This window comes from Coturnix japonica, chromosome 6 (assembly GCF_001577835.2).
Source record: "Coturnix japonica isolate 7356 chromosome 6, Coturnix japonica 2.1, whole genome shotgun sequence".
NCBI classification, from domain to species: Eukaryota; Metazoa; Chordata; class Aves; order Galliformes; family Phasianidae; genus Coturnix; species Coturnix japonica.
Window position 1 is genome coordinate 19,212,770 of NC_029521.1, and position 13,453 is coordinate 19,226,222.

The 13,453-nt window shown below is 51.9% G+C and overlaps 1 protein-coding gene across 4 annotated transcripts in view; it reads left to right on the forward strand.

The window, feature by feature from the left end:
- Window positions 1–272: 272 nt before the first annotated feature.
- DNMBP (dynamin binding protein) overlaps window positions 273–13,453 on the forward strand; it is a 28,779-nt gene continuing 15,598 nt past the window's right edge. The window contains exons 1-4 of one of the 4 annotated variants that reach the window (XM_015867205.1): window positions 273–365; window positions 7,464–7,642; window positions 9,930–10,052; window positions 10,603–12,501. In XM_015867205.1, coding sequence (XP_015722691.1) covers window positions 7,498–7,642; window positions 9,930–10,052; window positions 10,603–12,501 — 2,167 coding nt within the window. In that variant the 5' untranslated portion in view covers window positions 273–365; window positions 7,464–7,497. Of the gene's footprint in view, window positions 366–7,334; window positions 7,643–9,929; window positions 10,053–10,602; window positions 12,502–13,453 lie in introns of those variants that run through there. The other 3 variants (XM_032445358.1, XM_032445356.1, XM_032445357.1) reach the window with 3 other exon arrangements.

Consider the following 13,453-nt stretch of genomic DNA (forward strand, 5'->3'; position numbering starts at 1 on the left):
ACAAACGCCCCGTTAGCGGGGGCTGCGGGGCTGCGAGTTGTTTCTCCCCGTCTCCGTGCCCTGGCAGCACAACGGAGACTGCACGCCGCGCGGACCCGCTGCTCCGCCCCGCCCGTGAGCTGGCACGGCTCCGGCCTCGACCCCCCTCCCCCCGCACCCCCACGCCGTGCCGCGCCGCGTGGAGGCAGGAGGGCGGGCCGCGGGGCCGGGCGGAGCCCTGCGAGACCGGGCGGGCGCTGGGGGACGGGCCGGCTCGGGGACGGGCGGGGCGCTCGGCCGCGGGGCCGGCAGGAGGTGGGGGCGGAGGCGGGAGCGGGACCCGCAGGGCCGGAGCGGCCGTGGCGGCCGGAGCGGGCCGGGAGCAGGTAGGGACCCGCCGCGGGGAGCCGGGCCCGGCCCGTCCGCCGCCCCCGGGACGCCGCCTGCTCGGCTGCCCCCGCTCCGCGCGCCCCTCGGCCCGCGCCTCCGCCGGGCTCCCGCGCGGCCTCTCGGCACCGCGCTGCGCCTCCGCGCCCTCTCGTTCGGCCTTCGGGCTGTGCCGTGCTGTCCCGCCGGCTGCCGTGTTGCTGCCGGGCTGGGATTGTCCTCCCAGCAGGGGCGCCCAGGGGTGTTGGGGACACATGGGTCGTTCCCACCGCGCCTTCTGGCGGAGTGGCCTCGCTGCTCGGGACGCTGCGGCTGTGCCGTGCACGGTGGGCTCTGCGGGAACAGCACGGTGCTGTCTGGGAATCCCAGAGCTGTGCCTCCCCCAGCTGTCCGTCCGTGAGCATCTTCTGGGAGGAGAAGTTTCTTCTCACTCCAGTTAGTGCCCGTCCCTCAGCACTGCTCGTACTGGAGAAGAGGCGAACTGCTGCTGCCCTCACCGGGGGATGCAGGTTTGCTGCGTTCTCAGCACCTTCCTAAAGCACAGCTCTGGTGCTGACCCCCTGTCTCTCCTAGGGGATTTAATTTCTCTGGAGATAACCCCTGGCAGTGCTTCAGCTGGTCCTGTTCTCAATGCTGTCTGGCCTCTAAGCTCTGCTGCATTTCTGCTGTTGGAAGTTCTGTCCCCAACATGCTCCTTAAACATCTCACTCCCTTTGCAGTGTGCCCAGGAAGCCTTAAGTTGTGTAATACACTGCAAATGACATCTGTTTTCAGGCTTTTCATGTTTCCATGACTTTCAGTTTTGTCCAAAGTAGCTTGTTTGCCCCTGGCCTCTGCCGTTTTCTTCTTTCCTTCCATTTCAGTTCTGTTGTTACCTTCACAAAAGGCCTGGAAGAGTTGTAGATGTGGAAATTTTAGGCTTTTTTTTTTTTGAAAGCTTTGCCAACTTCTGCTGAGAGACGTCACCATCATCCCCCTCATCTTGACTCACTCCTCTGGCTGCGAGTTGTGCTCGGCCTCCTGTTCAAATGCGTCCTGTGTGTTTTCACATCTCTCTATAGCACAGTTAAAGCCCACATCTCTGAGCTGCCTTATTTTGCTGTTTGTTTCCTGACGTCCACTGCTCTAACAAGGACAACAGTTTCAGTTCTCTCTCCAGTCTCTCTCAGTGCCCCTTTTCCCTGATGCCTGGCGCCCACTCTGTTGCTGTTCCACTTGGGGTTAGCAGTGACATCAAAAACGTGTTGAAAAACTTTAAATGAACATCATGGCAGGAGGAACTGAGCAGTACAGGACAGGAAGGTGCGATCCCCATAGAGCACCACGTGCTGTAGCTGCCCACAGCATCTCAGTTCAACATGCAGCAGCAGTGCTGGGGCAGGGGGTGGCTGTTCTGACGGACTTTGTAGTGGTGGTGATGCATGCCTAGGTGGGGCACCTGGAATTTTGCATAGCACTTCACTCTGTTAACTGATAATTTCCTAAAAGTATTTTCCTAATCATCTTGGAGTGATTGCTCAACCCCAGCTCTGTGTGACGCATCTTTTACTTTTCCTTCTCAGGAGCAGCGACAGGCTCTGCAGGGCATAGGTCCACATGATATCGAGTATCAACAGAGTCTCTCCTAGGGGATTTAATTTCTCTGGAGATAACAAGCACCACAGAACAGGAGTGAAAGGAGGGCAAGGAGCAAAGTTTCCAGTTTGGGCTGGACTTCTATGTTTCTTGAATCCCTATCCAATATCCAAAGCGCTGTAGGGAGCTTCTACCCAAAATCATAGAGGCACGGAATGGCTGGGTTGTAAGTGACTTTATGGATCATCCTGTTCTGCAGTGGGTTGGTTGCCCCCCACCAGATCAGGGCCCATAGTCCCATCCAGCCTATCCCTGGGCAGCTTCCAGGACGGGGCACCCACTGCTTTCTGGTCAGCAGTGCCAGGGTCTCACCTCCATCTGAGTAAAGAGTTTCCTCCTAAATCTCCCCTCTTGTAGTTTAAAGCGATTTCCACCTGCCTTATCACTATCAGACTATGTATTAAGTCAGTCCCCCTCCTGCTTGTAAGCTCACTGCAAGCACTGGAAGACCACAATGGTTTCTCACTTCTCTTCTTAAGGCTGGACAAGCCCATCTGCATTGAAAAATACTGATCAGTGTACAGAGTGCTCAAATGTTGAGGAACGTCCTTGTCTGTAACAGTTCAACCTGTATGGGATATGCACATGATATGCAGTGACTAATTTTGTGACTGTGCATTACCTACCCACAGGAGCCCAGCTCAGGTATGGCCTATCAGAAGTGCTGCTGTTGGGATTTTGTCTGGTTCTGATTATAAGCTGTGTCATTGTCATCTGTTTGCCACAATGACAAGAGGGACAAATGTGTGCTTTGGGATGGGAAAAGACAGGGCTCAGTAATGGTGCGTGCAGCGCTCGGTTCAGCCTGGCTACGATTTGGGAAGCTCTTATCTCCTAAGCTGATGTTCTGACCTTTTGCGTGTGTGCTTAGGTCCATGAGGCTATACATGAAGTATCCATCACAGTGTCCTTGCTCACATGTTTTGGCAAGGTGTTCTGTTTTGCATTAACAATTGATGATGTGCTCCGGTTTCCAGATGACTTTCATTTGCTTGCCATCTGGCCCAACACAAGATCCTCTTCCTTCTTCCCCAGCCCACGCCTGCCCCATGAACCCTGCTAGCCCACACTGAGCTTTGCTGTGCTGAGGGGCAGGTGACAGTGCTGTGACAGCCAGTGTCCAGCTGGAGGGAGAAAATGTGCTTTGAATGGCTTGTGTGGCACATGCAGAGCTCCTGTGGCAAATGCTGCTGCATGTGAGATGCCAGTGGGTTGCTTAAGCAGCCTTTTTTCCTGGTGGTCCTGGTTCTGGAGGACTTGATGATAAGTGTATTTATTGTCATGATTTTTGGATGTCTAGTCACAAAGGAAATGAAGCCTTTTTTTAAAAGAGAGAAGATTCTTCTTCCTCTTGGGATCCAGATGGTGTTTGGAGATGGGAATATGTAAGAGATCTCACGTTTCCCACTGTGTGCAGCTCAGCTGGGGGCTCCTTAGGATCTGCAGAGATGATCAGAATGTCCTAATGAGGGGCTGCAGCCTGAGTCTGGTGACAGAAGGCTCCTCTCTGTACCACTAAGCCTGGTTTTGACCTGCTTGTCTGCTCTGTCTGGGATGGTGGGGCTGGCTCAGCAGTTTGCCTCAGTCCCTGCATTGGCACCATCTCCAGGGCCTCTCTCAATGGGGTATTGTTTCTCCCACCCAGGAATGTGCAGGCAAGCAAGGACCTCCGGCAGCTCACAGTGCAGTGTGTTCTGTGCAGTGCTGGGGGAGTGGCTGTGGCTGCTGGCACAGCTCCGGGGACTCGCGTGTGCTCGTGTGAGCAATGCCCTGTCTGTGGGGCACGCTGCAGATCTCTTACAGAAGCCACACTGACAGCTGTGGAGTGCACAGAACAGGCAGAGGGGCATCTCCATTTCTGGGGGTAGATTCCGTCTTCCATGGACAGGCATTGGGTTACCATGAGCAGGAAGAGGTGTGAAATAGCATAGGTAAAATGCATGGCTATTTTCAACTATTAAAAAAAAAAGAGAGAGAGAGTGATGTTATTTGTTAATATTCTTTAATTGCTCTGTGTCAAACTTGGCTTTCATGTGTTCTTCGGAATGAGACTCCTACTTGGTTTACTGCTAGGCAGGCTCTCGGTTTTTAAAAGGCTGAGACATCTGCTGCACAAGAACGTGCTTGTCCCTTGTGCAAACCACCTGTGCATGTGGAAGCATGCACTGCATTTCTTTTGTTTGGTGATATGTTCATTTCTTGGTTACTGCACTGGTGAGTTGTGCCGTAGCACTGCCCATATCCAGCCCTGGCAGTGCTGTGTCTGAGAAGTTGAGAAGTGTTCTGTACAGAACAGGTGGACATAGAGCTTAATAAGTTGGGTTCTCTTGCCTTTTTATTGCTTTTATCTCATCACCTGATCAGAACTTTGGGAATACTGCTGGATTAGCTGTCTCCAAGCTGATGCGGTATCTTCTTTTGCTGTAATATTGTTGGTAATCTACCTACAGTGGTCTGTCACGTTGCTGTCTTTCCTTCTGAGAGCCCCAAATCCTTGCTTCAGCATCTTTCAGCAAAAGCAGGGAAGAAAGAAAGAACTGTTTCTACGGTACGGAAACTCATCAGAAATTAATTTACTTATCCTTGCCATTAAAGAGTCAAAAAGTGCATCTGTATCACCATCTTCAGTAGATGTGCTTCCATCTAAGTGATGGCACACTGAGCAAGTGCCCGGCGGTAATCACTGTTTTCTTGGTGAGCCCTTTATTTGAGGAGTCCTACCCAGTCCAACCACAAAGGAGGAGGAGAGGAGAAGTCATCTGAGTCAGTGTGTAAATGCCTCCTCTTGGCTGCAGTGGCGTGATCCTGTCTGCTCTGAAGGTCTCACAGCAATCTTGTAACTGAGCTAATGGCTCTCATTTCGTTCTAGTCTGTCCTTTCATCAGCCCACACTGGACCAGACATACTCCAGAGCTAATGGCAAGGGCTGGTCTGTGTTCCTTGAAGGTGATGTGTGCTGAGGCTGCATGCGGGAGGCTGGGAGCGGTGATTAATGCCCTGGGAATTTGCCTTGCCTCGTTACACAGCACCATAGTGTCAGGGCGCCAGGAACGTGTTACCTACTGTGCTCAGGATCAGGCAGCAAGACAGAGACAGTGTGTTCTCAGTGGGGTGAGCTCGCTGCTGTGCTGCAGCTTCATACTTGCACAGTGAGGCTGTCTTTGGATGTGGGTCTGCTGCTTGGTGGGGGTGGCAATCCTGTCCTGCTGCAGTCTGCACCCCTGGCCCTTGCCATGATGCAGCCCCAGCGTTTACTTGGTTTGGAGGGCAGTCCCTCCCCGTGGCTGGGGGATTGTCCATCTGGAGGTGAGAGGGGATGGCTCCCAGCCAGCAGTCAGACTGTGACTCACTGGGATCTCAGGCGGAGCCCTGCTCTCCTGCACTCTGCTCTTCCTGCGGGAGCCTCTGCACAAGCTGCTGCTGCATGTTTGTTCTCATCAGGCTGCCCTGGACTGGAGCTGGGAGAAGCTCATGTCCACCATTAAAGCTGAGGAGCTGGACTGTGCAGGTTTCCAGTCTGGAAGATTCTGGGAGGCTTCCTTCTCTAGATGAGGATTTGGAGAAAATGTCAGTCAGCTCTCTGTGGAGTAAGACAATGCCAAGACCATGGAAAACATAATATTTTGTGTTCTAATCGTGTTATGGAGTGAGCTAACCCCATGGGACTGATCTCAAACACACCTATACTCAAACAGAAAAGAAGAGCAAACAGGCTTGTTTTCAGAGATACTTCACAGTCCCTTGCTGGAAGAGGACCATTTCCAGGTGCCTTCAGTGGGCTGCAACATGTTTCCCAGTAGCTGCAGCTGTATGGGTTTACACTTCCTGCCATCTGGCTGGTGAGGCACTGATCTGGTGCTGTACACGGGGTGATTCTAAAGACATATGTGCAAAAAGTATCCCTTATATTTGTTATGAGGGTGGGAGTGGCCACTGCCATCAGTGATCTTCATGGGCTTGTCAGAAATCCCCAGCAGTCTCCCTGTCTCTGGCCCTTAGCAAGCATCCCGTCCCCTCCCTTCTTTCCAAAGTCAGCGTGTGACTGCTGCAGTGTGAAAGTGGATTAGTGGTAGTCCTTCAGTTGGTCTCTGTTGTAACTGCAGTTAATGGGTACATGGAAGAATAACTGCCCCTCTCACTCCTTTCTCATTTGAAACAGTCCCTAGAGCTCATGGCAGATATTTCTAGGACCCTGAGCTCAGCCTCGTGCCATAGCCACCACAACTCGTTGCAGGGCTGCTTTCTTGTCTTTAGCATTTGCAGACTCACTAGTGACCCTTCCATCTTTTTTACTACTCCACATGGGCATGTTTGTAATACTGTTGCTTTTTCTGCCTCAGTAGGTTCCTGCTATCCTGAACTGCAGCTCTTTGTGCTCCCGATTCACTCCGGTCCATTCATCTCTTTTTGGTGACATAGCACTGTCGGGGCTGGATATTGGGCTCTTTGTTCAGCCAGCACAATGCTGGCGATGGCAGGGCAGTCTGCGCCCCAAGGATCTCACATGCTCATAGTAGAGCAGCATAGGGATGCTGGGCTGGGAGTGGGGGTGTGGTGGTGGTAGAATGTGGGCATGGCTGGGGTAGGAGGGATGTGGTTCTGCTGAGCACAGACCCTCTTTGTTCCCAAGAGGTGAGTCGGACTGGATAAACACGGCAGTCCTGTCAGCAGAAAGCATTTCCCTGGCTGGATCCCTTGCTGGCACTCCTGGTGGAAGTTTGCCATACCTCCATAGCAAGGCTGTGTTTCTGCTGTTTGCAAGTGTTCCTGACTCACCAGGGCTCAGGTGGACCATACAGGGCTGTCTGTTCATGGTGTGCCTTGCTGTGTTGTCACCCTGGTGCAGGAGGACAGCAGCAGGGTCCTGGCTCAGCAGCTGCTTTAAAGGAAGGGGCAGACTTTCTGGGTGTAGGACATGTCCCTCAGTTCTTCTGTGAGGAGAGAATTTCAGCCTTGTTCAGGGCTTCACAGCAGGCCTTGCATTCTTCATTGGCTGCGGCTCCAGGGACAGGAGCTCAGGCAAGCAGAATACGTGGGAAGGGGTTGCATTTGCCCAGCCTTCCAGAAGGGACTGGGCAAGCAGTGATGTCTGCTGCCTGCTCACAGAGGCCCCAGCAGGCTCCGGGTCTGCCCTGGCGTCAGGGAAGCTTGGAGCTTCCTCCTCTCCGCACTTCCTTCCTGATGAGAATTCAGTCCCAGATTTTCTTGCGGTTTCTCTCCCTGGTACAGCACAAACAAGTCCCAGCGGAGGTAGCCACAAAGGCTGCACAAGTCAGGTTGGACTACTGGAAAACACCACTCCTGTGGCAGCAAGGTCTGAGGCACAAGGAGGGGTTTTGTGAGCTCGGAACAAGACTTCCTCATAGTATCCCTGTCTCTTATGCTTGAGAAGGTCTTCCCTTTCTGAAATGTGGTAATTTCAGGTGTTTCTTGCTGCTAATGAACTTCCCACTGTGTCTCAGCCATAGGTCCCGATCTGCCTGCAGACCCCACGCAATGGAAGCTGGCTCTGTGGTACGAGCAGTCTTTGATTTCTGTCCCAGCGTTTCTGAGGAGCTGCCCCTCTTTGTGGGAGATGTCATCGAGGTGCTGGATGTGGTGGATGAGTTCTGGCTGCTTGGCAAAAAGGAAGGCGTCACAGGTAAGAGCTGGAGGTGTCCATACCTAGATTTGTAGGTGCTCAGGGCATCTTCCCTGGCCTTCACTCTGCCAGTGGAACATGCATTTTACTAAATCTTTTGCTGGACTTCAGTTGGGACTGAGGATGCGGGTTCCCTGCCACCAATCTCCTGCAAGCTGCACCTCTAAAGTTCAGACAGCTCAGTTGTTTTTTGAGAGGTCAGTGTTGTGTCACTCCTCAAGGCGGGAGCTTCATAACACTAGGTGCTAGCTGCATCCTCTATGGTGGGACAGCCCATTTCCTGGCTAGTTTATGTGCTGACCTGCTGTGGCACTGGAAGGGGAGAGGAAACAGATGCACTGAGAATGGAAATGCTAAGTGACCTTGTCAGGTCAAGTCAGTGGGAGATTCCGTGTCCCCCTTGGAACCCTCTGACTCAGTCCTGCTTCCTCCTTTCTGCTTTAAAACACTTTCCCAAGCAAGCTGCCATCAATACCTGGGCGCCTTAAGTAGTGTGCAAGTCTGTTAAACTTGGGGTAAGTGTGAGAAACTTTTGAAGCAGCAAAATGCTCTTAGTGAAACACTAAAAGTCTCATCCTGTTTTATGCAGCCCTTTCTCATCTTCATACTGATGTTGAGAAGACACGTGAGCTCTCAGCAAGATGAAAACCAGGCCACTTCAAAGCATAAGCCCCACTCCTTGCTCAGCATGAGAGGAGTGCTGCACTTCCAGGCCTGGCTGTGGAGATGGGGCTGCCTTGCAGCAGCAGTCTGGGCTCTGCTGCCAGCTGTGGGCTGTCAGGCGCCTGTCTCTGTGTAAAACAAAGATGGACAGGAGCAAAGGTGGAGAGGAGGGATTTTCTCCTGTGCTCCATTTAGCTGATAAATGGCATTAAATGAGTGCATGCCTAATCCTGCTGCTGCTGAAGTTACGGGGTACAAATTACTTATGCAGAAATCACCAGCAGCTACTTCACCACTGTTATTTCTCCCGGTGTAACTGATGCACTCATTCTCAAGAAGATGAAGTTATGAAGGAACAACAAACAGATGTATATCGTAGCTCAAAGATAAAGAAACACACTGAAGTCAAACAGCGTGTTTTTAGTGACCTTTAACTCAAACTCCTTTTGCATTCCCGCTTTTCCTTGGAACAGCTGTTGTAGTTTTCTGCCCAGTTTTCTAAGCTAAAGTTTCAGGGGATTGAAAAAGCACTTTTTAGTAGAAGCTGTGGCAGTGCTGCAGCCTACCAATAATAATACTTAATGCTCTATGGGGAATAATTAGTGTAGCTCCATTATTTCCTTCCTAACACTCTTAGGTTGTTTCCATGTACAGAGCAGGAAACTGGCATGGAAAAAAAGAGGAGTTGGTTAAAACTGTAAAGGAAGCCACTGAAACTGGAAGCCTGTGGGCTGTTGGTTCCACCTCAGGTTAATGACAGCAGGTGGGAAACTGCCTAGTCCCAGTTGAAAGTACTGAATGCCTTCAATATGATGTCTCCAAGTTTTTGTAGAGAATGTAAACATCATATTGAGTGGACATCACGAGTGAATGCTGGAAGTGCTGCTGGCCCATATTCCATCATTTCTCTCTGCAACAGATTGTAAAAGATTGCAGTGACATTTGTAGTGGGCTTTGCAGTGGGCTCTGCTATATCCAGTGATCCTGGGACTGACATCAGTAGCTGGGTAAGGTCTTAAAATGGCCAACAAGCGTGCGTAGCTTTGCCTGCTCAGAATAGCTGGGCATCCAGCAGTGGGTGCCATGGTGAAATACCTGCATGAGGTGGTAAAATGGGGAAGGTCCCTGCAGCCTTAGCAGTGCTGCAGCTGTGGCAGTGCCTCTGGATCACAGACCTGGCCTTCCCAAGTTTGGTATCATGACTTCAGTGCTGAGGCTGTGCTGGGGCCAAGCCTTACAGAGCAGGAAGCACAAGGTAGATATGCCCTGTCAGAAGACACTGGTCTTGTGGTCTAGCACTACTGGATCCCAGTCCTTGTCATGGCAGTGATTGGTGAATTGAGCAGAGGAAGAGGAGAAAACCTGGTATGTCTGTTCCCAGGAACTCAGTGTTGATAGTATTGGTTGCCTGGAGCGAGCCAAAGACATAATGATTTTTGTTCTGTTAGTATTTAAATCCGCAGAAATTTCCTCTTCCTCCACGCTGCCGATGTTCCCTGGGTAGCTATGGATGCAGCATTTTCCTTTAGCAAGAGAAGTAGATTCCAGGGTCTGGAAGGAGGGTGGAGGGAGTTGTGGTGGGCTACAGGAAGGACTCATTGCTGACAGCTGCTTCTCATTTCAGGGCAGTTTCCTAGCAGCTTTGTGGAACTGGTGGATATTCCCCTTCTGAAGCAGGGAGAGAAGCTGTTTGTTTGTACCAGTGACTTCACATCTCAAGAGCCAGGGAGCTTGTCATTGCAGAGAGGTAATCCCTGTCCTCTTCCTTTGCTTTGCATCTCATAGACACCTTCCCTTCTTCTAGAAGCATGGGGTGAGCCTAGTTGCAGCATCCTGCCTAGAGCGGCAGAGAAAAATTTTTCGATTCCCCACAGCATGTGAACCTTTGTGTTCCTGCCACCTCTCAATACCAATTTCTTATTTCTTATTTCTTACCCTTGAAACTCCAAATGCTAGAGTTGTGTGATTACAGTAGACTTACAGCTGCCATTTAATTGCACTCCCATCCCTAAATCCTAGACATGTGTTTGAGAGGGGGTGGGAGGGAATCAATCTGTAAAGCTACTTGACTGTTAGAAACTCATTTCAAACTGTGAATCTTAGTTATGTGTGTGCATGAGACTGCTGATGCTTCATGCCTCACCTCCAGTCTGTGCTCTTGTGCACCCCCAGAAAACTGCACTTCATGTGGAGTGCCAGACCTTACCCACAGCCAGTAAGGCCACAGGAAGGCAGGAACAAGAGGTGAGAAGCAATCAGGAGGGCAGTTTTGAACTGGTATGTCTCATTCCCTACAGGAGACTTGGTGATCCTGAGTGGTCCTCTGGCCTCCAGCTGGCTCCAAGGCAGAAGCAGCTGTGGTTCCAAGGGCTTTTTCCCTTCATCATGTGTGAGGGAGTTGCACCTTACAGTTCGGAGCTGTCAGTTCTCCCACAGCTCTCTCCTGGAGGTACCTGCCTACTCACTGGGCCAAGCCAGGGCCTTGATGGGTCTTTCTGCTCAGCTGGAGGAGGAGTTGGACTTCAGAGAAGGGGATGTGATCAACATCGTTGGCATACCAGAGCCTGGTTGGTTTGAGGGGGAGCTCCAAGGCCGCAGGGGCATTTTCCCAGAAGGTTTTGTGGAGCTGCTTACTCCTCTGAGAGCAGCAGGAACTTCAGTGGATCAAGAGCCTGCAGGGCGTTGTGACACCAATGGGACAGTGCCTACCAAGCAGGAGGAAGATGGCAGAGAGAATGGAGGGCAGGAGCCAGGGAGCACCTATGGTGTTGCCTTGTACCAGTTCCAAGCTTTGGAGTCTGAGGAACTGGATTTTGATGTGGGTGACAGGATTCGGATTGTGGGCATTCTGGAGGATGGCTGGCTAGAGGGGGAACTGAGGGGGAAACGTGGTATCTTCCCACACAGATTTGTGAGACTGGAGGCTTCTGACCTTTACAGGGAAAAGGTGGGTGCTGGTGATCCCCTGGCTGGAGGCAGCTGTGAGGTGATTATCCATCAAGACTTAGAGAGCACCTGTTCCAGAGTTCTCCCTTTGCTGGAAAAAGATAGCTGGGACAAGGAGGATGGCTTGGTTGCACACCCTGAGCCTGACACTGTTGTGTCTCACATGGCAGGGAGATCTGAGGCTCCTTTGAGCACTGACTTGAGGCAGTGTCAGGCCTTTCCTGATGCAGGGCTCCAGGAATTACATCCTGGAACCACAGCAGATTCCCTCCCTTTTGAATGCACAAAGACAGTCAATGGCCTTCTCCACTCTACTCAGCTGCCTCCGCAGCATAGCAGTGAGCCAGGCCAAGCAGGTGTATTGGAACCTCCAGCCCTGCCTGAGCGTGATGGCAGCAGACCCACCATGCCCTCACAGACTCCCTGCTCCCCACCAGACATTTGTGGAAGCCAGGCCATTCCTCCTCCTAGCAGCTGGGCAGCATCAGAGCCCCAGGAGAAGCAGAGCAGCATCCAGGACCTGGATGGTTGGGTGGATGACCAGCAGAAGTCCAAACCATGTTCTTCTGGCTGGGGAGGTGTCCACATGGGTCTGGATACACGGGCTGGGAGCTGGAGCGAGTGCTCCTCACTGGCAGCACAGGGGCACAGTGGCACAGACCTTGACTCAAAACTGACAGAGCAACTGGTGCAGTTTGAGAAGAGTCTGTCGAGTACCAGTGCTGAGCAGGACAAGGTCTCTCGTCACTTCTCTATCTTGGACTATAGCTCTGAGAATGACATTGTTCGTGGGTCTCCCAAGTGTGCCCCCCTTGCCAAGCTGCCAGAAAGGAGGAAGGCCCTAAGACCACCCCCTCCTCGGCCCAGCACCCTTGCAACAACTCCCATGCCCAAAGGCCGGTCTCTGTCATTCTCGGTGAAGCCCTCCCGGCCCGCTCCCCGGCCTCCGTCAAGCACTCAGAGAAGGAGCGTGGTCCCTCCACAGCTGCAACCCAATGTAGCAGAGCAGCATGCAGAGGAAAGCCGTGAGGATGCAACACAGACAGGATCAGCTTCTCCCTGCTCCATCTTGCTGATGAGGATTGGAGAGCTGGAGCGAGACCTGGAGGCTTACAGGAAGACCCGCACTGAGCTCACCTTGCTGCTGGAGGAGCAGCAGGATGAGCTGGTGAGAGCAGAGACCCTGGAGAACCTTGATTTCTGTGACTCCAACATTGAGAGCCTCAGTGCAGAGCTGCAGGAGCTGAGAGGTGAGTACAGCAGCATGGAACAGAGGTTCTTTGGGACAACTGTCCCCTCCAGGTACAGGCACCACTTGAGCCAGTCTTTAATTCTTGATTTGGGTCATTTTTGTTAATGCTGTGGTGCTGCAAATTGTCATGATTTGGCTTTATTCTAGGAGAAGAGAGTTGTCTGGTTTATATGGGCACATCTGGGCTCTGAAGACCCATATGATATTGAGATCAGTGCTGTTAACTATGTTATACTTGGTAATACAATAGACAAAGTGGAAGCAGGATCACATACATCTCCCACAGTCCCTTTTCCCCACTTATCCAAGGAGCTCTTACAGTGTGCTTCTGTTCCTAAAACCCACGATGTGCAGGAAATGTGGGCACTGCATGCGGGAGGTGGAGTGAAATGCCAGCTCCTGCCTCAGAATTACTCATTCTGACTTCATTGCCTCCAGCCTCCCACCACTTAATCAACACCGTGGAGTCCAGGAGCTCTGATGCAGAGCACGTGGGAATGAAGGGTGATATCAGTGCACAGGGTGACCTGCAGCCTCCGCATCAGTGGAGTGCAAGAGGGATGCTTAGAAGATACAAGGTTTGAAGCTAGGAAAAGGCAAATCTAGGGAAAATTTCTGGGAAATTTTCTGGTGGGGTGGATCATTCTGGGAAATGTTTCCTCTGTCCCATTGCTTCCTGACAGAGGGAGGTCACGCTGAACCCATGCTCTGTTAGTTATCTGAACTGGAAGTTTTAGGCAGGAACTAATGTTCTGGCAGGGACATCTTGCCCATTGATTTGTAGTCCCAGAGGATTTTTCACCCCCTCAAGAGACCCGAGGGTTTGGAATTAGCTTTTCTGATCCTATAGTAAATACTTGCCCTACCTAAGGGCACAGAGTAGGGCTGGAGTAACATTAGGAGGAACCCAACTCCTCTGCGTATCAAAGAAGAAGCAGAAAGTGTGTGTT